Below are 23,805 nucleotides of genomic sequence, written 5' to 3' on the forward strand. Positions count from 1 at the left end.
TGACACACTAGTTTGCTGTCCCCCATCGGGAGCCACCCATGCTCTTGAGACAGACCCTCCCTTCCTTCATTTTTGAAGGAGAGTTTTGCCCAATACAGAATTCTTGGCTGGCATTTTCTCTTTCAGTACCTTAAATACATCATACCACTTTCTTCTCTTCTCCATGGTTAAGTGGTTCGCACTTAATAATATCGAGTTTCCCTTTTATGTGATGTATGTTTTTCTCTTGCTGTTTCAGAATCGTTTATCTCTGATTTTGTCACTCTGAATAGTAGGTGTCTCAGGGTAGGTCTATTCAGATTTATTCTGTTTGGGGTGTATTGTTCCTTCTTGAATATCTATATTCGTGTCTTTTTTAAGGGTAGGGAAGTTTTCAGTCATTATTTCCTCAAATATTCTTTCTGCCCCTTTTCCATTCTCTTCTTGTTCTGAGACGCCAATAATGCCAATGTTTTTGTGTTTTGCATTGTCATCCACTTCCCTAACTACCTGTTCCATTTTTTCCATTCTCTTTTTCTGTTCTCCTTTATTTTCCATTCAGATGTCCAGTTTTCAAAATCACTAATTCTGTCTTTGAACAATTCAAATCTGCTCTTATGTGCCTCAAATGCATTTTTAATCTCTCCATTGTGTCTTTCATTCCCATAAGGTCTATTACTTTTCTTTGAAAGCTTTTAAATTGTTCTTTATACCACCCTCCGTGTCTTCTTAATATCCTTTATCTCTTTAGTCATGTTTTCCTTTATTTCTTTAAATTGATTTAGTAGAGTTGTGTGATTATCTTTGATTAATTGTCTTAAATCCTATATCTCTTCAGGGTATTTGGTTTGTTCCTTTAGCTGGACCATCTCTCTCTTGTTTCCTAGTATGGCTTGTAATTTTTTGCTGATATCTAGGCATCTGAATATGTTGGTGAATTTTCTCTCTCTTGCCTATTGCTATTATTTTTTTCACAGCTCTTTTTTGATATTTGGTTCAACTTATCCTAAGTCTTTAAAATTTCCCAGTTTAAGTTATCAGAATCATTCCAGGGACTAACGAATGGGGCTTAGATTTTCTCCCAGAAGTTAGGGAACAGAGAGACCCAATTGCAGTTTTGTCCATGCAATTTATAGACCATCCAACAGATGGCACTCACTGACACACCTTTCCTCAGAGGTGTCTCTCTTGGTTTCTCTTTGTTTTGGTCTGGCCTGAGCTGAAATACAAAGTGGGCTCTGCTGACCAAATTTATTGAAGAAAAGCCTCCCAACTTCCCATCTGTTTTCCCTTGTAACAGCTCACAGGGAGGAAGATGTCTGCTCCCCTCTCAGTCAGCTACAATGAGCCAGGGGTTTTACCTCAACTTAATATCTTGGGGGTGGGGGAAAGGAGCCCTTCCTGATGGCTGGGAAGTTTAGTAACTCACAGTTTGTTGTTTTGGGTTCTTCATCTCTCTGCCCCTCACCCTCCTGGGCGCTGATGTCCTGGTCTCCTAACCCCCAAAGCAGATCACTCAGGCAGCTTTTGTCTCTTTCTCTGTTATTTTTGGGAGAGAGCTTAGCCTTGTTTGTCTAATCTGATGCCATCCTCCACAATTCTTAAGTGTCTTCTTAATGTCTTTTATTTATTTAGCCATGCTGTCCTTCAACTCCATGATTTGATTTAGGAGATTTGTATGTACCTCATTGATTAGTTGTTTCAAGTCCTGCATCTCATCTGGAGCTTTAATTTCTTCCTTTTCCTGAGTTATCTCTTCCTTTTTCTTCATATGACTTTAATTTTTTGTTGGTGTCTAGGCATCTGATTCTAGTGCTGAGTTTACTTTGATGTTCAGTTTCTCTCTCTTGCCTAAGGATTTACTGTTAAGTGTCTGTGTGCTACCATTGTTCTTTGAATCTTGATTCAACTTGTTTTAGATATTTAGATTGCCCTTGTTTAACTGCCTAATCCAGGGGTAAGAACCCAGGAATGGGGTGCAGGCCAGTTTCCAAGGGTCTTGGAGAGGGAAGCAGTAAAGGCATGTAATTACCTCTTTTATTTGTTTACTATTATTTCCCCTTTTTTTCCATGTACTTTTGCCAGCTTATGATACTCTTTGGCAGACCTCTCAGCTCAGACCCCAGATGCTGGTGGGAAAGGCATTCAGTGTAACTCACTGGAGGGCAGGCTGCAACCTCGCATCCTCTTCCACCCTAGCAACTTGCCCAGGGCAGTAGGGAGGTTCTTTGAGCAGGCAAATTATCTTTAGTTCCCTGTAAGCTCTCAAGGCAAACAATGTCATAGCCCCACCCTGCCTGGAAGTATGCAACCCCTCCAGTGCAGCAGAACAAGTTTGCTGGCCAAACTCTAAATTTGTTATGGGCTTTGTCTTTCCCTCTCCAGTCTCCTGGGTAAGAGGACCCCTGCAACACCCTCAGTCTGCAGTTGCTGCAGTCCACATCCTCTGCAATCTGTAGATTGCTGTTTGCTCCAAGGGTGGGGGGGATCAGCACCACTAGCTGCTGCTGCAGCTTTAGGTACTAGATTTTTCCAGCCAGCTGAAACTCCTTTCCTTTGCTCCTCTCTCTTCTGGGTGGCATATCCCATCCCCTGGTGTTCTAAGCCCTAGAGCAGTCCCCCGGACACACTCTGCCTGTCTTCTAGCTAGTTTTTCTAGAAGATAAGTGATCCCTCTGCCTCTCTAGCCCTCTATCTTCCTGAAAGTCTCCTCTTTTTTCCCCAATTCTTTGTAGAGCTTTAGGGTAAGTTACTATCATGACTGAGAGTATGCATGAATAGTTATTATGGTTAATACAAAGAACAAGTCACTTTACATTTATATGTATTTCTTACAGTAATTCTGAATAATCATACAGTTAAAAGACGGAGCTGTGAGAAGTTGGTTAATTTGTCCAAGAACACACATTTGGTAGATTTAGCTTCCAAGAGTCAGTCCATTTCTAAGTTGCTGATTCTGAGCCCTGAATGCACATTAAAATTACCTGGGGAGTCATAACAATTCCAATGCCCAGTCTGCAATCCAGACCAATTATAGCAGAACCTTGGGGGGATAGCACTAATGGAGCCGTAGTTTTCGGAGCTCCCCAGGTGATATCAGTGTGCAGCCAAGGTTGGAGAAACACTGGCCCATATCTAAAACCTAGGACCTTTTTATACCATGCTGCTTCTGATTCAAAACTTGTTTTCATTCCGCATTTAAACAATCTTGTGACTCCAATAGGACCCTTCATTAAACTTGATAAAGAGTATAAATTAATATCATCCTGGTAGAAAATGTTATCTTCCTCTGCCTTCTAAAATATTCAAAGAAAGATTTTCAAAGCCTAGAAATACCCACAACCAAGCTACAGGGTTTTGTTTGCTTTGTTTGTCACAAGTTAAAGGCAACTTTATGTTTACATTACCATTTTACATCTGTTTTGAGTCATCTAATATGGTGCTTGCAAGCTGGGAAGGGATATCTGAACACACCCCAGAAGGTATAAACCTACTGACAAATAATTTCCTCTACAGATATAAAACACAGTGTAGATGAGTTCCTGTAGGTACGTTAGAACTTATAAGACATGTTGAAGTTTCTAAATCCTTAGTAAAGAGTTAACTTGAACTCTTGGTCTTATTTAGCAAGTGACTTAATTATATTTCATTGTGAATAAATTTATTATTTTCCCATACCTGGAGATAACAGTATCTAAATGAAGCATCTGCTGTTTTTAACGTACAAATGTTTGGATTTCCAAAGGACACATTTCAAAAAACTCAGATTTTCCTATGTGTGATAAACTTTCCCAGGTCTTCAAATTATGAACATGTTTTTTGCAAGATACATAGTTTTAACATCTGTGGAGCAGATTTTTATCTCCACTGACATCTATCTAGCATTTATTATTTTTTTTAATAGTGCTGCATTATTTTAATGACATTATAAAAATCTAGCAAATTCAAGTTGCAATCGTTTGAGTACTTATATTTACAACTGATTTTATTGTTTCTTCACTCTAATTATTTCTTATCATAAAAATCTTTATATTGGCACATTCTTCTGTTTATTAGAGTCTGCCTTGTGTTAAGAGATTTTAATTATGCAGAAAATAACCAGCCCGAGCATTTTCAGAAAGATGAGTTGAAGAGAGAATATGTTTCCCTGTCATAGGTTGGGTCATAGCTTTTAAGCAAGTATTATAACTTGTGTTTTTGGTTTTGTTTTGTTTTTTTTTTTAAAGATTTTTTTTTTTTTTTTTAATTTCTCTCTCCTTCCCCCTGTTCTTCTGAGCAGCACACAGAAACTGTGTCTCTCTTTGTTGCATCATCTTGCTGTGTGAGCTCTCCATGTGTATGGCGCCATTCCTGGGCAGGCTGCACTTTTTTCACACGGGGAGGCTCTCCTTACAGGGCACATTCCTTGCGCGCGGGGCTCCCCTACGTGGGGGAAACCCCTGTGTGGCACAGCACTCCTTGCGCACATCAGCACTGCACATGGGCCAGTTCGACATGGGTCAGGAGGTCCTAGGTTTGAACCTTGGACCTCCCATGTGGTAGGTGGATGCCCTATCCATTGGGCCAAATCTGCTTCCTGTAACTTGTGTTTAATGGTGGACCAAAAGTTTCTAGAAAAAAACTAAAGCCCATAATATATCTTCTCCTGATATTTTCCACTATAGTTAATGGGAAGAATGTATAGGCTACATATTTGGGTGTATTTGTCAACTGCCTAAAAATGGAATTGCCATCAGTGTAGCATTTAACAACAGCTATGGAATAAGAGAGATTGAATAAAGTTACGTTAACAAAAAGCTTCTGATTGAATCCTTAATACCATAGAGGTTTTAATTTAATTTTATGAAATTGTGAAGCTTGTGGTCATGATGTCTGCTTATGATTTTAATGATTTATCTCAATGAGATTCAGATACTCTGTCCAGATAACATCAAAGTACATTTTCACATTGTTGATTGCCTCTAAATAAACAAAAATATATTTGGAAATGGTGCATTTTTCTGTTTTAGTTGGTCGCAATTTGAAAAGTAAAGATTTATCATGTTTTTTAAATTATAATATCTAATTATCATCTATACACTGTATTTCAAAAATAATTTGAAGTGACTTAAATATGAAAATATAACCATGTAAAAATAAATAGTAGCTAAACTGGGGTCCTTTATAACACAAGACAACACAAAGCAGTTTCATTTTCTCCTTTATAAAATCTTTGCCCTGTAGCATTGCTTTGAAATTGATGTTTAAGACAGAGTAATGCTTGGTAAATATTTCCAAATACATTTATTTGGCCAGATAAAAAAATCACTTCATATATTTGACTAAGCTTTTAATTGCAATATTTTAAAAAGCTATTTTTTATTGAATGCTTACAGCATATGATGTTATGCTTGACCTTTGCGCAAAGCACTTTTTAATTCATTATCCATTTAATACTTATAATAACTCATTTTTTATCCTTAAGAACCTCCTCCTTCTGAATAATGTAAATGTGCAATTAATACAGTGAAGCCATTAAAGGACTGGCTTTGAAATCATTGTGATGATGAACTAGAATTGCTTTCCAAGGCTTGGTCTGTAAAGAGTTACTAGTGTCACCGGTATTTTATCATATATGCTATATATGTGTTTTTATTTCATGTGAGTAGCAAAATATATGTAATGCTAATTTATTATAAAAACAAAGTGTGTGAACGGAGGAAATTATCTAAATAATTCAAATAAAAATTGCTTCATGTGGAGGAATTGTTTTAGTTTGTGAGTATTGAAATGCTGAGATAGCTGCAAATAACTTGATTTCTACATAAAACTGCAAGTATTGATACTGGTATAATTTGAGAATTTCTACACATTCCATTGAAGAGCTTTATCTCAATATTCTGCTTTTTTGTTTTCCTACCAAATGCAAGCTTTTCCACATTGTATTAATATATTCCATGGAAGTTTCTTACATCAGATGTCTCATAGAAAACATTTTCTCTTTTAGTTTTTGAAATGCTTACAGATTAGGTATCAAGTTTGCTCATTTTTTACATGCAAATACACTTTCTTTGATTCATTTGAATGTTAGGAATAATGTAAACATAATATTCTTTATTTTGCTTTTAGAATTCTTGATAACCTGTCAAATGAAAGCAGTAAATGGTTATATTAACATTCTAAGAAACTTCTCACTATAGTAATGCAATATTTTTTCAAGGTAGAAGTAATGAATTATTAAAGTTTGAAAAAATAGGAAAACAGCATTTCTGATAAATCTAATAAGAAACAAAACAGGCAGACCACTTCAGAAGTAGAAAATAATATTTCTTAAAATTTAGAATAGTATATACAATCATATAGTAATACCTTGGGAAATATAATTGAAATGGATAATTTCCTGGGAGAATATAAATTGCCAAATTTCATTCCAGAAGAAATTAATAACCTGATGAAATCTTTAATTAAGGAGAATTCACTGTATTATAGAATGTTAGAGCTAGAAAAGCCTTTAAGGACCTTATAGTAAAAGTGATAATGTTGAGGCCCAATTTTTATATGGCAAGCAGAAATTCTTATTCATTAACTTTGGAAATTAAGGGGCCATAGGTGATTCCTTTGGGAGGGCAATGCAAGGGAGATGCTAGATGGCAAGAAAAGAGATGAGCAGGTAGTGAAGAAAATGACACGTACCTATTACACCATTTCCTGTTAGAGGAGGAGTCTGCTTGGGGAAGGAGGAGGAATGGATGAAGGGGAAATTTCAAGTGAGAACGAAAGAAGGCTTACAAAGATATTGATAACATGGATGGTTTGTACCCCCTCAGGATATAGAAAGCAAGGCCATCTGATATTAGGGAGAAAGGAGGAAAATTGGAGTTTGAGAAGGTTGAAAATGATTGTGGGGATTAGAATACACAAGGAGTAAAAAATATCAAATGACGTTGTGAGGTAGTTAAGGAAGTAGTCAAACTCTGGAGTCAGAGCATGTTTCGACTTTTGCTTCCCATTTCTTAACCATGTAAAATTGGCCAAGTTACTTAGCCTCTAATGATAACATATTACTACTCTGCTGTTATCATTAGAGAACACTCTATCCTGCTTTCTTCTTCTTTTCGGATTTTCAGAACTATTCTTTGAATTTTTTAAAATGAATTTTAGAATAGGCTTATCAAACTGAAAAAAATATGATTAGGGTTTGGTTGGAATTGCATTGACTATTTTATTTAATATGGGAACAATTGATATTTATATATGGTATCCTGTCTACTGACTCATGTACATGGTATATTTTCCATTTACTCAGGTCTTCTTTTATGTCTTTCAATTATGTTTTAATTGAAACTTCTACATGAAGTTCCTGAACATTTTTATTAAATTTATTTCAAGGTACTTTATAGTTTTTTTTTTGTTTTTATTATGAGTATAATCTTTTCTTTTATAGGATGTTTCCCCTAGTACTTTAGTGTTAAACAATTTTTCCTCTCAGTTCCTAAAGAGCTCATATTTACTCTCTTTGAAGTTTTTTAGGTTTTTTGGTTTTTACCTCCATTGTCTCTTTCTTCCTCTTGTATGTTTTCTGTTTCCTCTTGTATGTTTTCTCTTTCTTGGTTGTCTATTGATATATAAGAGCAAGACTCTAAAAAGTGTCTTGAAGCTTGGTGTGGTTTTGGGTGAGTGGGCTTATCAAAACTTTGGTTTTACAGTAGGTTAATAAAGGATGAGGTGGTGTCTGAGGATTTTTTCCCTCTGGGAGATAATTTTGATCTCTGGCCTGCTGGCATTCCTGGAATAAAGGGGAGAAAGGAATGGAGGACCTCATGTTTTGATACTTAAACTTTCCCCCGCCCTGCATACCTATGCACTAGTGTGCCTAGTACATGAATCGAAACTCCAACGCTTTCGATTTCTCCAGAGACTAAACCTCCCTGTGACACTGCTTGGCTGTGTTCAGCGGGGGAGGCAACAGAATTCCAACCATTCTGTATGTAGATTTTTCAACCATCCCCAATTTTCAGCCCCATTCAATATTTTGTCCTGATCCTGTTTCTAAGTATTCAACTCTTCAGAAGGTCTGTGGAGTGAATTGGCTCCATTATAATCAGTTTTTCCATAACTACCCACCACCCTTCAAAGGAACATAGGCTTCATCTCTAAGTCAATTGAGCATTCTCTCAAAGGCTTCCAAATTTGTCAACATCTTGAGTTCACTGTTATCTACTGCCTATTATCTTTTTCCTTGTGGATTAGTAACTTTATCATTTAGCATGGTTTGGGACAGAGAAGAAAGCCGTATCTTCCAGGTTTAATTAGAAATTCTATATTATATTTTCCAACTGATATTGTTGGAGAATAGGGAAATTCGTTTTGTGTATAAGTCAATGTACAGTAAATATAATTTTTGCATACTGATCTTATATCCAGCAATCATGTTTATTCTTATTTCATTTCTAATAGTTTAAAACTTAATTCTCTTGGATTTTCTAATAAGGAGACAGATTCTCTGCAATAATGGAATGTCTCTTCCTATCTGTTTCTATTTCTTGTATTGTTTTGCTGACAGTACCGTTTAGAATAGTAGAGGTGACAGTGGTCATACTTCTCTATTCATGAATGATGAGAATGTTTCTAATATTTCGCTAATAAATATGATTTTCATTATAGGTTTTGGAGAGAGAACCTTTAATAAGCAAGAGAATTTTTTTCTATTCATAATTTGGAAAGATTTAAAATATGTATATATAATTGCCATTATTTTAGAAAATGGAAATAAGTGTTGACAAGGATAGAGAAATAGGAACCCTCGTCCATTGTTGGTGGGTATGCAAAATGGTGCAACTGTGGTGTAAAACAGTTTGGCAGTTCCTCAGAAAGTTAAGTAGAGAATTACCATATAACCCAGCAATCCCACTTCTAGGTATGTACCCCAAAGAACTGAAAGCAGGGACTCAAACAGATATTTGCACACCAGTTTTCATAACGTTATTATTCACAGTTACCAAAAGATGTAACTAATCTAACTGCCCATCAACCGATTAAAAGATAAACAAAATGTGCTATATATACCTACAATGGAAAAGGGCAGAGTTCTGATACCTGTGACAATGTGGATGAACCTTGAAGCCATCATGCTGAGTGAAATAAGCCCACTGCAAAAGGATCATACAAATACTGTATGATCTCACTATATGAAATAATTAGAATAAGCAAATTAATGGAGTCAGAAACTAGATTATAGGTTACCAAGGGCCAGGGTGGGAGTAGGGAGTGGGGATTTAATGCTTAAATTGTATGGAGTTTCTATTTGGGGCAATGGAAAAGTTTTGGGAATGAATGATAGTGATGATAGCACAACATTGTGAATGTAATAAACAGCACTAAATTATATATTTGAATGTGGTTAAAAGGAGAAATTTTAGGTTGTATATATGTTACTAAAATAAAACTAAAAAAAGAAAAATGAGCAAAGGACAGTCCAACACAGTGAACCCTAATGTAAACCTTGAACTATAGTTAATAATACAGTTACAAAAATGTTCTTCCATGAATTTTAACAAATGTAATGCATTGATATAATGTGTTAATTATAGCATAGTATATGGGAACTCTACATTTTATGCATTATTTTTCTGTAAACCTACAACTTCTCTAATTTAAAAAACTGTAAAAAAAATCTTTAACCCACAAGAAATCTGAGAAAACACAATAATTCACCAAGTAAAGCACTGTACTCCCATCCTCTGGGTAGGAAAAAATTAATTGGTTTCCCAGAGCGAGAGAGATTAAAATATATATATATATATAAAATATATAAATATAAATGCCTATAAATAGAATAGGTAAATAAATTGTAATATTATTATCATTTGAATGATACTGTACTAATAAAATGAATTTGGAAAATCTAAAAAAATGATAGTTGGGAATTGAGTTTTATCAAATGCTTTTACATTTATTGATATGGTCACATGGTTTCACTTTATTTAATCTGCTAATATAATAAAAAATATATAGGTCCTTTTTAATGTTGAGTCATCTTGTATTAATGGACACATTCTTATTTGATAGTGATTTATTATCCTTTTGCTGTATTTCTGGTTTTCGTCTTTTATTTACTACTTTTACATTTATGTTGAGAAGTGAGAGTGGCTTATAGGGGTTTTTTTGCACTCATTTTATTTATTTATTTTTAAAGATTTATTTCTCTCCCCTTGTCCCCCCACCCCCCCCATGTCTGCTTTCTGTGTCCATTCACTTTGCGTTCTTCTGTTCTATGTCTGCCTTGCATTCTTGTCATGCTGCACTGGGAATCTGTGTCTTTCTGTTGCATCAGCTCTCCGTGTGTGCGGCGCCACTCCTGGGAAGGCTGTGCTTTTTCACATGGGGCAGCTCTCCTTGAGGGGTGCACTCCTTGCACATGGGCTCCCATACACAGGGTACACCCCTGCGTGGCATGGCACTTCTTGCGTGCATCAGCACTGCACATGAGCCAGTTCACCACATGGACGGGGAGGCCCTGGATTTGAACCCTGGACTGCCTATGTGGTAGATGGGCACTCTATCAGTTGAACCAAATCTGCTTCCCTTGCACTCATTTTAGTATCAGTGTTATGCTGGCCTTTCAAAATGAGTTGGATGCTTTTAATCTTTTTCATTGTCCTGGAAAAAATTATGAAATGGCAATTATGTTCCTTAAGTTTGTAAGAATTTGCCTGTAAATTTTTCTGAACATGTTTGTCTTTTTTGAAGGGTTACTTCTTTTATTACCATTCAATTTTGTATACAATTATTAGTTTGGTTTCTTGGGACAATTTTGATAATTTATGTTTTCTCGAAGAATGCCTATTTTCTGTAGGTTTTCACTTTTATGTACATATAATACATGCTATTCTTCCATGCTTTTAATAGGCTTTTTCATTTCTAATGTTATTTAATTTACTTTCTCCCCACAACTTTAAAAAAAAAATGCAGTTATCAAATGTTTAGCTGTTTCATCATACCTTTAGAGTCAGCTTAGCTTTCATGGATTAATATTACTCTTATTTTCAGTTTTCTTAATTTCTATTTTTACCTTTATTAAATCCTTCCTTCTGATTTCTTTAGGTAGCCCAGTTTTCATTTTCTCTTATTTTCTATCTGTGTAAGGTTATAAATGTCCCAAATATTGTCCTATATACTACCTTCATTGGTAATCAGTTCTAAATGGTTTGTAATTGAGGATTTTAATTCTCCTTTGCTTCATGAATATTTAAAAGGGTTTTTTTTTTCATTTCCAGTGTTAGAGAATTTTAATTTTGATTTCTAATTTTATTACACTGTGGTCTATGAAAAGGTCCTGTGTGACCTAAGCCTAGTTTCTGTAAATGTTCCATTTTTATTTTAAAGAACTGTGTATGCTGTTTCTTAGGGATAATATTCTAAAGAAAGAGAAATTAGCTCAGTTTATTTTTATTGCATTAGTCAAATCTTCCATATTATTATTATTATTATTTTTGCAGTTTTTCTATGGCTTTCCTTATAATCTTAGTTTGACAATATCTCAATTTTTGCCCTCATATATACTGGAAAAGTATTATTAGTTTCATAGAGGTATTACTTCTGAATCTTCTTCATGGCGTCCTCCTTATATCAGTATGAAAAAAACCCTTGCTCATCTCATAATGCTCTTCCCAATATTAACATTCTGTTACCTAATTTTTGCATTTTGGCATTTGCTTAATAATGTATCTTTTATCATCTTCCCTTCTCAATCTTCCTGTGCCATTGGGTTTTTGAGGTATGTCTTCTAGTATTAATGGGCACTGATCCTTTTAATCCATTTTAGAATTCTTAACTATTAATCAGTGAATTTAAAGCATTCTTATTTATTGTTATTTCTGATATATTTGGAATTAGTTCTTCCCTCTTAATTGTTTTTTGTATTTATCAGGTTATTTTAGTTTTTGCTTTTCCTTTGGCTATCTTTTATTGGACGATAGATATCTCTTGGTTCTATTTTTCCTTTACTAGTTTACAAGTATTTTATTTGTTTCTACTTTATTGTGGTTACCATAACATTCTTAATATAAATGTTCATATTTTTCTGTCATCTAGAATAAATGAGTATTTGTGATATTCTAAGTATACTTTTAAACAAAAGATGCTTAGCATACTTTTATTTCCCTCTGCTCTTTTGTAACTCTTACCCCTTCCACCTTTTAACTTTCATCAGTATTATTTAGAATTTTATATCCAGGTGATTTTTTTTTAATTTAAAATAAGAATTTATTTAGACTTTATATCTTATTACTTTCTTTGCTATATACTGCTTCTCTTATCTCATTCCCTCTTCTTGTATTTCTTTTTCTTCTTATTGGTTTATATTGTCATAATTCTTTGAGAGAGGATCTTGAAGTAGTAAACTTCAAAGTTCCTTTAAATTCTAAAAATATCTTTATTTCTGACTCTTACTTGAATAATAGTTTTACTGGGTGTAGAATTCTGCCTTCAAAGTTATTTTGTCTTAAAATAGCAAGGATATTATTCCACTGTCTTCTTGTATCCTGGGTTGCTTGCAAGGAGTCTGATGTCTGTCTGACTCATTTCTTTGGAAGTCATCTGTCTTTTCATTCTGACAGCTTTTAAGTATTTTTTCTTTGTTCTTGATGTTCATAAATTTCATCACAATGTGTCTAGCCGTGTGTGTGTGTGTCTGTGCCTGTATGTGTGTTTATCTCTTTAATTTATCCTGCAGTTAGGAAAGAATCTACCACAATAAATTTTTAAATGCTGACTTTTCTCCCAATTTTCTCTTATTTCCTCCTTCTGGAATTACTTTTAGGCAGACATTAGAACTTCTGAGTCTACCCTTAAAACATAACTCTTTAATGCTTTTCATGTCTTCATACCTACTCCCAATATCTAGTTCCAGTAAAACTAAATCCTACCTTTATCAGCAACGTCTACTCTTATCTGATTTCTGTTTTTCAGGGATTTCTCATAATTTCTAGTCCACCAAGTTTATACTTCTTATTTTTTTATTAAAAGCAACCATTTTAAGAAATATCTTTTTGTTTCAAGGGATTTGGGGTGAGGGTATACTTCAGGATGACAGGTATAAATGGGTCTCAGTTTACCAAATGAAATCCTTTTTCAAATTCTGAAATGTTTGTCAACAACACTCATCAGCTCTGAAGCAAGACCAGATTGGGTGGGGTTTGGTAAGGCAGGTATAACAAAAAAATTGGATGAAGAACATGTGGGTGCTAGTTAGTCTAATATTTGGAATAGTGAACTGTGAGGTCCCTACTATCATGAGAGTCAAGGATACTCACAATGAGTCTGAATAAGGAGAAGCTGTAAAATTGGTAGTGATAATTGAACAGGTGTGTTTTTAGTTTCCTAGCTGCTATAACAACATAAAATGGGTTGACTTAACAAAAGGAATTTATTGGCTCATTGTTTCAGAGACTAACACACTTGCTTCCCCCTAGGGACTAGTATCTTGTAGCTGGATGGAATTTTTTTGGGCACCTTGGCTTTACTATCACATGGCAATTCACATGACAGTGTCTTCTCATTTCTCTTTGGAGTTCCATTGACTTCCAACTTCTTGCTTCTCCATTGCTTTTCTGTCCATATCTTCCTTCAGCTATATTGGATCAAGGCCCACCCTTATTCAGTTTAGACACTCTTTAATGAATAAAATCTTCAAAGACTCTGTTTACAAATAGGTTCACACCCTCAGGACTATGGGTTGGGACTTGAACATGCCTTTTGTGGGTATGAGCCAATCCCCAATAGTCTGCACTCTAGATCCCCAAAAATGTTTTCAAGTGCAAAATACATTCCTTCCATCACAACATATCAAAAGCCTTAAATCATTTCCATAACAATGCTAAGTATAAAACCTTATCAGAATCACTTATGGGTGTGGTACATTTGGGACAAAATTAATCTCCAATAGCCCTATAAAATCTAGAAAACAAGTAATCTGCTCCCAATATACAATGGTGTGACAGGTGTATTAGTCTGCCAAAGGGGTTCTGATACAAAGTACCAAAAATCTGTTGGCTTTCATAAAGGTTATTTATTTGGAGTGAAAGCTTACAGTTACAAGGCCTTAAAGAATCCAACTCAAGGTTGCTTTCTCACCAGAGTCAGTTGCCACATGTGGAAGAAAGATGGCACTGATCTTTGCCTGGTCTCTCCTTTTTCTCCAGGTTTCCAGTCCTCTCTTTCTCCTGGTTAGGGCTTGTGTCTTTTGACAGAGTTCTCTCTCTTCTGTGTGTCTTCTTGAGTGAGTGTTCATTTATATAAGTCCACCAAGGTGGTGGGGACTCAACCTGAGTCATGCCTTACTGACATAGTCAAATCAAAGCACTAATCTTAACAGGCAATTTAATCAAGGGTCCCTGAATGGAATCCAATATAATCAAAGGGTATCACACCCAAAATAGATTCGTTTAAAAACATGATCTTTCTCTTTTTGGGATTCATAAATAGTCCCAAACTGCCACAACAAGTATAGGATAACTTTCCATTCCAGAAGAGATAAATTGAAGGAAACCCAGGGTCACAGGCCCCAACTTGTTGAAACCTAGCAGGGCAAACACCATTAGATCTCAAGTTCTGAGAGCCACCTGTGGGTTGATGTTTTGTCCTTCAGGCATGTTGGAATGGCAGTCCCACCCCTTCCTGCCTTTGCACAAGGGCCAAGGGCCATTCCCCCCCTGGATACTGGGGTGTAGGCCCCACCTTCTCCAAGTACTGGGGAAGATAGCCTGACTCCTCCAAACACAGGGCTGGGCCCTTCTTTTCCATAAACATGAGTGGACCCACTCTATTGGCCTGAGGAGATATATTTGATCCAGACATTTCCTTCCATTGTTCGGCCCTTGAAGTCTGTCCCTTTCAATACATGCTGGCAGTGGTTCTACTCAGACAAATTTTGCAGAAACCTCATCAGCTTTGCATGCATTTCTAGGATTCAGAAGATCCTTCCTGAATACTTGCATTTCAAATCTTGACATCCAGTGAAATTGCTGATTGGATCCATGTTCAGCCATATCTTCTTTAGCAAAAGAGTTGTTCACTTAAACCCTCATGAGCCCTATCCTCTGAGGACTTACTTCCTGAAAACTCAGGAAGGTCCCTGATAGAGCCATTTCTGATCCTAGTTGCAGAGCACAATATCTGAATAGACTGAGAATTTTCCAAACCGTTAATTCTAAGTTACTTTGTGCTCAACAGATCAATCCTCAGTTTATCTCTTTCCTCTCTCATTTTACTATAAGCTGCAAGGAAAAACCAAGCTGTACCCACACTTAGCATGGAAGTCTGCTCAGCTAAATATTCAAGTTCATCATTTTCGAGTTCTGCCTTCCATTCAACATCAGAATATATTTTTGCCAAGTTCTTCTGCCAAAGATCGCCTTTCTCCAGTTTCCAGTAACTTATTCTTTTCCTTCTAAGCCCTCGTCAGAAATATTGACCCATATTTCTACCAACAGTCTCTTTAAAGCAATCTATCAAGAACCTCACACTTCTTCCAGCCTTTACCCATTCATTCCTCAATTCCAAAACTATTTCCACATTTTTGAGCTATTTATCATAATAGTACCCCACTTTCTAGTACCAATAAACTCTTAGTTTTCTAGTTACTACAACAAATAACATAAAATGGGTTGGTTTAATAACAGGAATTTATTGGCTCATAATTTCAGAGGCTACAAGGCATGCTTTCTTCTGGGTCTGGTACCTTCTTACTGGACAGCAATCTTTGGGGATCCTTGGCTTTTCTATCACATGGCAGTGCACAGGGTAGTCATATCTTCTCCTTTCTCTTCCGTGTTCCATTGACTTGTAGCTTCTTGCTTCTGCCAGTGGCTTCTCCTTCCTTGTCCAATTTCCTTTGCTTATAAAGACTTGAATCATATTGGATTAGGGCCCACCCTCATTCAGTTTGGGCATACCTTATCTACTAACATCTTGAAGACCCTCTTTATAAATGGGTTCACACCCACAGAACCAGGAATTGGTATTTGAAAGTGCCTTTCGTAGGGGACATAATTCAAAAATATTAAACTGTATATAGATAAGGAAAATGAGAACTGGCACTTTGTAAGTGGAAAAATTCCCCATACTCAGGGAATCCAAGGAATGGTTGAGTGGTGGGGGTTACTGATGTGAAATTTAGGTTATATCTAATCAGAGATCAAAGAATCCTGAGACCAGAACATTGGAATAGCCACCTTTGTGGATAGTAATAATGCACTTGAGGTAAATAATGAAGTTCATCTGAATATTGCTATTTGCAAAAATTGTATTGTAAAAAAGTCTATTTGCATTATTACAACTTAGCAAATAAAACATCAGTAGAAAATTAGTGTGTGTGTTTCATGTGGAGTATCCCAATTTTATGCTGATTCCTCACATGATGATAAGTAAAATGTAGTGCCCTTTCTCTATTTCCTGGCCTCATAGATTTTGCTACACTCTTCATACAATATTAGTGTTGTGATTTTTGATGTCTTTAATCCACACACACATATACACGCTCCCTCTCCCTCTTCCTCTCTCTCTGCCTCTCCCTCTTTCTCTTTTTCTCTCTTTCTTTCTCTTTTCTGTGGTTCAGACACCTTATCTCCAAACATGGAGCATTTTCCAGGCATATTTTAATATTCACCAGACAATAGGAGAATGCTATTGCCTATAGGCATATGCCTCATTTCTGTAATTACAATACATTTACCCACAAAAGTTGTGGCCATATTTTTGTTCAAGAAAACATGAATTATTAAAGTAATGTTAGTAGCCCAAAATTACATGTACCTTAATTTATATTAGATTTAAAGTATCAGGAAATCCCAAAGTAACAGGCATAATATAGAGAGAGCAAATTAAAAGCAAATATTGAACATCATATTCTTATTTCCCATAAAATTTTGTGCACCAAGCTCATAGAGTCTAAAGTTTCAAGCCATTTTCACATTGTTTGATATAGCCTGATGTTGATGATTTAAAAATGGGGAAGGAATAGCTGTGCTAGCACATAACACAATTGAGATGAAATAAAATCATGGAAAGAAATGAAATGTGAATTAGAAAGTGTTAACTAGTCTCAAGGTATTTAATGGAAGAGTTGTCTTTGAAATTCAAATTGAGATCAGGTACTGCATATCAAGAATGAGACAAGTTAGCACACAAGTATTTTAACATTCACTTGGAAAAAGAAGTCTCAATGTTTCAAGTGATGAAAGGAATCACAGTTGGTTAATGGTTACTAAGGTATGCCTGAGACAGGAAAAAAGGTAGAAAAAAGTATTCAAGAAACCATTACTTCATCATACTCAAAGTTGCCACTTTTATGAGCATAAATTTAAGTATGAAGTAGATTTGTGTACTACATGAGATACGGAATCAAGTGCTGAAAAAGGGTAACAGCTTTTATGGTACTATTTGTAGTAATGATGGTAATAGCCAGTATTGTTTGAGAACCTACTATGGGCCTAGCACAGTGCTAAGCAGTTTCCATACCTTCTCTCATCATCGCAACAACTGAGTGAAGCAAACGTAATAAAGTTCTTTTTATAGAATTAAAAGAAGTGAAAAGCTAAGTTAACATCTCATGAATGTCAACACTAATGAACAAATATGAATAATTTTGTCCAGCATATAAAAAATTTTAAAAGAGATTCTGCTTTAGCTATAGAATAAGATGGAGGTGGGAGGATGAGGTTGTATTTTTATTTTTCGGTTTGTGATTTCCTTTTTCTATGATTTTTGTTTTGTTTTGTTTTTAGTCCCACTCTCTTTGTTTTGTTGCTATCCAGTTAGTTATGGTTGTTGTTCTGGATTACAAAGACCTGTATTCTAACAAGATTTAAACAAAGATATTATACCAAAAGTGAAATAAGTAGTAGCTTTTACCAAAATGAAGCTGTAGACCTCTAGTAGACAAGCCACAAGTAACTAATGGTGGATATGTTCAGACTGATTAAATTTCCTTAAAAAAGAAACATCTGTGAAATCATAGCTGTGTGCTGCCAGTGACTTGATTTCACTTTTCAACATGATTTGATTAGGACACACATTGCAATGTAATAAAACAGAATCAATATATTAAGCTTTAAAATACATACGTTATTTTTTTGTGCTAGGCTATTAGCCAAACCTCATTTTATACTTTGCTCTTATACCTCAAATATCACACTTGTATAAAAATAAAGTAATGGTGGACATTTTTCCTTTAGAAAGACTGTTGTGCTTGTAAATGTAATATTAATATCAACATTAGAGAAAACAACAAAGAAGAATTCTCAGTTAAAAAGAAAGGATGTAAAGATTGTAGCCAAAATAATTATGTGAGATGTCTGTAACTTAAATTAAACCAAAGAAAGGACCATTCCTGTAATTATAATTCAAGGAAAAAACAATTAAAATTACAGCAGTAATTTTAATCTCTCTTGAATATAAATTTATGTTCTCCTTATTAAAAATCGAATGCATCAGTGGAATCAGGGCATATTTTTTCTATCATTGCTGCTCTATACAACATAAAGACTGCATGGTTTCTGATTTCTGTCACAGAGGTGTAGTAGATATTTGAACGAAAAGCATTGTTGGAGATTAACAGTCTTCTGAAGAAGAAATGATTTGTTCCCCCATATTCATTGTAAGTCTTTGCTATTTCCACAGAGCATCTGTACAACCACCACTGCATTTTTGCACTTTTTCTTCCTGGCTTCATTCTGTTGGGTTTTGACTGAGGCGTGGCAGTCATATATGGCTGTAACTGGAAAAATTAGAACTCGGCTTATAAGGAAACGCTTTTTGTGCCTAGGATGGGGTAAGCATATTCATATACTTTTACCTTTAACACTTACATTGTGAAGTAGTAGACAGTGAGTATTGCCATGCTACTTTTCTTTGTGACCAACTTGATGTATGGAATTTGAAATATATGGACATAGTCATTTTCTAACACTTATTGGTCATTTGGAACTTTATAAGTATTTAATGGCCATGTGGCTAGTCAGAGCTACATGATATGAGATGAGACTTGAGATTTCTACAAGCAGAAAAGCAAAATTGCTCTCTGTCAATAACTTCTGAAAATGTAAAATGTTCAGGGTCCAAAGCGAGATGGTCAAGTAGGCATGCGCTCCCCTCCCCCCAAGAAAACTTTGAGGCTCTCATTCAAAGAGTCCTCAAAAAAATTAAAGACTAATGCTATTTATATGAAAGGAGAAAGCCATTTAGGGAATGAATGAAACTTCACTGTTTCAGAGGGTTTCTTAAAGTGAAAAAATAGAATTTTTGAGAGACTGAGAATTAATTCTTTGCCTGTCTTTATTATGTAAAATTTTTCTCAAATTGTCTCATGCTGTGGACATCTTGAAGATCTATACATTTCATAGGGCCAATTGTAATGATAGTCTAATAAATTTAAGAACCTAGGTTAGAAAAACACACAGGATTTTGTCATGTTTGACTTTGAGTTTTAAACTGCCTCCACTGAAAAATGGGGGAATTTTAGGTCAAAATATAGATTAAACCCTGGTGTATTAAAAGACCATAAAGTAGCATTCTTGAGGGAATGTAGGAAATTGCAAATAAATGTACTTATTGTAATAACAGAATAATTCATTCTGGAAAAATAGAATCATGAACACAAAATTATCGTCTAGATTTTAGGAAGAGTCTATCATGTCTGACTGATATATTAGGACTCTTTGCCAAGACAAAAGGGAAAACAGTTAAGATGACATTGGAAAATGCATTCTACTTAGACTTTCATACAACTTTCCATGGCAGTGATTTTTGAAGTTGAGCTAATAATCAGATTTTTTTTGGTCATGAGTTAGTACTATAAATCCAAGAAAAATAGGATTCAGGTAAATGAACACTTTTCTTGATGAAGTATAAAGAGTAGCAATTTGCAGGACTAGCATCTCTCTTAATTTAACATTGTTATCAAATATCTTGAGGAGGGATCACAGCTAGTCTTCAGGTTTACAGTGAATATTAAACTATTTGGTGTAGCAAAAGTCAAATTCATGGCACCAGACTGTTAGAAAGTCTATGAGTGGGCAGAAAAATGGTATAATTTTCATTATGGGAAAGTGCAACATAATGAATTTAGAAAGATTTAAAAAAAAAAAAATTGTAGGGAATGAAGACTATGAAGTATTCAGTTATGACCCAAGAGAATTTTTTTCTAATGAACTTGGTCTAGAATACCACTAAAACCCAGAGTCAACAAATGACATGCCTACATGAAGAAAAAGAAAATGAAGACTAAGGTGTATATATATATATATACACACCTTAGTATTTGTTCAAAAATATGGCGTGCCCCTCCTGAGATGCTTTCCATAGTTCTTGTCATTGAGCCTCATAAAGGAATGTGATGACACTAGATAAAGTTCACAGTGGAAAGAGAATAGCAGGAAGGAGGGGAAATAGTAGAAAGATAGAAGGTAGATGTGTGTGTTGGGAAGCAAGAAAGTGATTAGATGATGGATTTTTCAGCCTAAAAAGGTAAACATGAAAGGAAGATACAGGAAAGAAAATTAACAGTGTAGATTAGCCTGAGCTTTATTCGTCAAAACACACAGAGTTCCACTGAACTTGAATGAGCCAAGTGTGATTCACATAAAATAAACTAAAAGATGGTATGTGAGAATTGGTGCAGATAAGCAGGTAATTGAATTCAGAGAGGGACTGGGCAATGCATGGAGTAATGCATATCTAAGTGTCCGTGAAGAGAAACGGAGATAGTTCTGACCTTCATCCAGGATTGTTAAAGAAAGATGACCAGGAAGCCCAAAAACCATTCCCGTAGGTCCCCTTGACCCTGTTCCTACATTCTTGTTATTTTAAGTAAATTATGAAGAAAGAACTGATAAGATTTATTTTTTTTCATAAAAAAATATTTCACATTTATTTCATAAGTACAACCTGATGTGGATCAATATATGACAGACCAAATGTTCATCTTCTGTGATCATCCATCACACCAGAGCATCCTTTTTTTTTTCACTTTCTGACTATAATTCTATATTTCCTTTAGAACAGTATAAATCTCCTAAGAAAAAATATCTTAAAAGATATACTAAATCTCTCTTATTAGTTCCCTTTAAACCTATGTCAAATGTGATGGTATCCTAGCAACATCAGAGAAATGCACTGAGTTAACCCAGCTGTCGCTCTCATAATTTTGTACTTGAAAGCAACCTTTTAATGGAAAGATATTTTCTGGAATGATTCTTCCAAGGGTAGTTGTTCTGATTTAGACATATGAAAAGCCCTACCTTTTCTTGGGCCAGTATGCACAGTGGTTATAGCTGAGTATGAAACGTAGCAATGCTTTTTTTACAGGTTTACCAGCATTGGTAGTGGCCACATCAGTAGGCTTCACCAGGACGAAAGGATATGGCACTGATCACTAGTAAGTCCATCCACAGCGATAAATCATGTTTTTAATTAAGCAAATCATCAACTCGGTTTCATCAGCCTTAGTTGGCACTGCTGAAGGGTTGCATTTTGTCAGTGAGTCATTAACAATGGTAGAAATTGCATTAGTTGGGAATAATGTAAGCCAGCTTAAATGCACAACGATTATAAACTAAATGCTATAGCACTGTTCAGAATCCTTGTTTCAATTTTGCATTTTTAAATGAGATCAGTGTCTTTGACTTTTTAAATATTTCAGTGTTTACTGTTTACTTTGCATGTTCATCGTCAAATACTTTTTTTAGAACTGTATAAACCTTGACATATTGAGCTTTTATAATGCAATTCTGAGCTGAGCTTTTAATTTAATGGATGATACTGCATATTGGCATCAGCCAAGTTTTGTCATGTTAGTTAAAGTATTGTTGCTGTTACAGTAATACATACTAAAAATTATACATCAGGATAATCAATAGATTCCACCTTAGAAAATGCCTGGGTTGTGGAAGAAATTAAAATGGAGAAAATGGAGTATGGCATCAGTCAATCTTAATCATAACTGTAATACTGATAAATTCTATGAAAGAATTTACAAGAAAAGTTTATATTTAATATTTCCAATTTAAAACAATGCATTTTCATATTTTGCTTCATCTCTTTAAAACTGAAAAATAATTGAGAAATTGGGAAAGAGATGCTCATTTTATTAGGCATAATGTTTAAAGTGCTATGTGTAGTTCTACTTAATTGTCATCAGGATTGAAGTAGGAATCACTGCTAATTAGGCCATCTGGTGGGTTCATCCAATTTGGAAGTATGCCAAGAGATATCACCTGCCCATCCAAAAGACACTCTCAAAGGACTTAAAGAATTCATGCCATCAGAATATTTATTTTCCTCATGCAATCTATATAATCTAAAATTATCTGATACCAAATATTGTATTGTAGTGCTTACTATGGAACTGTTATTTTTTATTACTTTTTGTAAAATCTTAACTATTCTTGGTGTAAATCTTGTATTTGAAAAGTATTTTCTTGAGAATGTGTAAATAGGAAGGATTATAAATGATATGGTTCCTACTTTCAAGTAGCTTATCTATAAAGCAAAATAGAACAAATGGAGCAATAACTGTCAGTTTGAAGATTAGTTTAAAGAAAAATTCAGTAGAAATTTAGTGTCATTTCAGAAACACCAAACTAAAGCCTTTATCAGAATAAGGGTCTTTTCAAAGAAAATCAGTGTTAAATTGGATTTCCTAAAGTGGAAAAGTGGATTTTATCTGTCCACTACTATTGCAAGAACAATAACTAATGCAGACTTTGGATACACACACATTTGTGTTTGTATATGTAGATATATGTATTATGTATACATGTAGACATAATTACTAGGTTTAAAACTGTAATTAAGGTATAATCTACATAGGGTAGTAGTCTCTATTTCGTATACACTTTTGTGAGTTTTGATAAATGCATAGAGTGATGCGACCACCACCACAAACTGACAATAGGTCAGTAAGTTAGCACAGATATAGAACAATTATTGTTTACTGCTGGTGATTTTAAGGGCAGCATGAGAAGAAATACTGAAAGGGTCAGATACTGAAAGGGTCAAATATTAAGGGGATGCCTACTTGCCCCAGCAATGATGACATAGCTCCCTCACTCCCCTCATGATGCCTTTCCTGGATTGTGCCTGCAAGGCATGCTTCCTTTCAAGGCCTCCAGTGACAAGCCCCCTGTTCCCTTCACCCCCTCTGCTGTGAGGGAAGGAATGTTTTTACTTAAATGGATTACTGTGTCTCTCTCAATTCAATCTCACCTTTCCTGGTTAATTTAATGATTGAAATAAACACAGCCACACTTACTTTTATGCAAAAGCTTATCCTCAGTGAATTTTCTTAGTGGTCTGGGGAAAAAGAAAAGAAAATAAGAAGTAAATAAGCATGCAAAACGTAGATTATCCATTCCCTGCAGTAAGTTTTAATCCAGTTTCTTCCAGTATCTCAATAGCCTCAAGGATGAACAGGTAAAGGGCATACGTAAGACTCCAACAACACACTGTTCTTGCTTAAATGTATATTAGAAAAACTCCATAATGTATCTAAAGCAGCATTTTTATAAAACGTAATAGTCACCTTTGTACTGAAAGGAAATATAGAAATCCCATGGAAAAAGTAATTTGTCTAAAATGTTTTAACTGCCTTAAGTAAGGCCTCATAGTTTTTCAGCGAGAACTATACCGTTGTTCACACATAAAATGCCTTTTCCATAGCTTCTAAGAATATTTTAAAATTATACACCTTTAAAATGTGCAAAAATTCCAGCACTCAATGCAGAGTCTAAGTTGTTTGTGTCACACTTCCATGGTTTAACACTTATCACTAATTTTTGTTAGTTTTTATTG

The 23,805-nt window shown here is 35.0% G+C and overlaps 1 protein-coding gene across 8 annotated transcripts in view; it reads left to right on the forward strand.

The window, feature by feature from the left end:
* Positions 1–23,805, forward strand: part of ADGRB3 (adhesion G protein-coupled receptor B3) — a 735,954-nt gene that overhangs the window by 661,087 nt on the left and 51,062 nt on the right. For all 8 annotated transcript variants that reach the window (XM_023592015.3, XM_058306936.1, XM_004469489.3 and 5 more), the window contains 2 exons: positions 18,637–18,787; positions 21,322–21,391. In XM_023592015.3, the coding sequence (XP_023447783.1) occupies positions 18,637–18,787; positions 21,322–21,391 (221 nt within the window). The remainder of the gene's footprint in view (positions 1–18,636; positions 18,788–21,321; positions 21,392–23,805) is intronic.

The sequence above is a fragment of the Dasypus novemcinctus genome, chromosome 11, assembly GCF_030445035.2.
Source record: "Dasypus novemcinctus isolate mDasNov1 chromosome 11, mDasNov1.1.hap2, whole genome shotgun sequence".
Lineage (NCBI taxonomy): Eukaryota > Metazoa > Chordata > Mammalia > Cingulata > Dasypodidae > Dasypus > Dasypus novemcinctus.